This window comes from Arachis ipaensis, chromosome B04 (genome assembly GCF_000816755.2).
Source record: "Arachis ipaensis cultivar K30076 chromosome B04, Araip1.1, whole genome shotgun sequence".
In the NCBI taxonomy this organism is placed as follows: domain Eukaryota; kingdom Viridiplantae; phylum Streptophyta; class Magnoliopsida; order Fabales; family Fabaceae; genus Arachis; species Arachis ipaensis.
This window is the reverse complement of record NC_029788.2, coordinates 85,111,364-85,112,997: the sequence shown is the minus strand read 5'-3', so window position 1 is coordinate 85,112,997 and position 1,634 is coordinate 85,111,364. Positions and strand designations below refer to the sequence as shown.

Sequence of the window (1,634 nt, the reverse complement as noted above, 5' to 3'; positions counted from 1 at the left end):
TCAGATGTCTATGACTTAATTAGAATGAATTGATAAACATGGTATTCTCTAGGATTATTTTTTTAAATAATTTTTGTATTTCTTTTATAAGAAGTGAAGTATTTAAGTAGGTTAAATATTGATATATTCTACTAAGATCAAGATATATTTTTAAACTCCAAAAATACTTTAAAAAATTAATATATCATCTATTAAAATAATTCTCATATTAGCGATAAAAATCAGACATCCTCATTTAAATATAAGACAATTTTTTACTAATTATGATATGCTTAGTAAAAATTTTAAATAATGACATCCAAAATCTGATTTGAGCAGTGATATGTGTCATCAATGATCAAAATTCCATCAAAGATTATTTTGATTTCCTTTCTGATATAGAAGGAATTATTATATTTATTTGACAGTTTTGCTCCAAACTCATTTCTAATGCTAGCATGGTTGAATGTATCTGTATATTTGCAGTGCTCATTGGGTTGCTATATGTCATTTCTGGATTCGGGGGTAGTTTGGTCTCTTCACTTTTTATTCAACAAAACATTGCAGTTGGTGCTTCTGGTGCACTTTTTGGCTTGCTGGGTGGCATGCTCTCAGAACTCATTACTAATTGGTCTATATATGATAAGAAGGTGCTTACTATACATATATATTATGGAATGAAACACTTAAAATAAAATGTTTGGTCTCTAATATTATATGTTGGTTCTTAATTAAATTTGTTTACATATGTCTTATGCAAATTGTTACAAGCCACAACGATTTAGCCATGAGAGTGCACATTATATAAATCATTGCACCAAAATACGATATACAAAAATATTAAAATAATATAATGTAGTAATGTACACGTTTATTACTAAATCATTGTAGTTTATAACAATTTACATAAAACATGTATGTAACCGAATTTAATTCAGAATAAACATATAATATTAAAATCCAAACATTTTATTTAGGTGTTTACCCTTTAAAATGAAAACAATTTATTTTTCTTTCAAATATGTACCAATTTTTTAAAATTCTATTATTTTGTCAAAAAAATCAGGTGATATTTTCTTTTCCAGTAATTCCCATGTAAAATGAAAATAAACAGAGGAAAAGTGCGAAAAAATAGTAAATGAAAAATGAATATGAAAAGAGAAAAGTTGATGAGGATAACCGGATAAGTTTGAATACTTAAATTTTTCAATAACATTTTCAGTTTATATAATTAATTAAATTTGGATCCTTATTTGATATGTGCAGATAGGAGCTGTGTTGACCCTTGTGTTTGTGATTGTTATAAATCTAGCAATGGGGCTTCTGCCACATGTGGACAATTTTGCTCATATTGGAGGCTTCCTTTCAGGGTTTCTTCTGGGATTCGTGTTCTTGATCCGCCCCCAATCGGCATGGGTTAAGCAACAATACGCTCTCTCATCGTCAGCAAATTCTCCGCTATCTATTAAAAAACCTAAATTCAAGAAATATCAATGCTGCTTGTGGGTTCTTTCCTTGCTCCTCCTAATTGTTGGGTAAGCTCAAGTATAATATAACATGTTTTAAGGATTTAAATGTTTAATTGAAATTCAACCAATCTTAAATAAAATGTGATAAAATAAAAATATATATATATAAAATATATTTTTTAAACT

The 1,634-nt window shown here is 27.5% G+C and overlaps 1 protein-coding gene across 1 annotated transcript in view; it reads left to right on the top strand.

The window, feature by feature from the left end:
- LOC107637838 (RHOMBOID-like protein 2) overlaps positions 1–1,634 on the top strand; it is a 28,492-nt gene that overhangs the window by 3,889 nt on the left and 22,969 nt on the right. The window contains exons 3-4 of the mRNA XM_016341124.2: positions 466–629; positions 1,246–1,514. Of these exons, the coding sequence (XP_016196610.1) occupies positions 466–629; positions 1,246–1,514 (433 nt within the window). The remainder of the gene's footprint in view (positions 1–465; positions 630–1,245; positions 1,515–1,634) is intronic.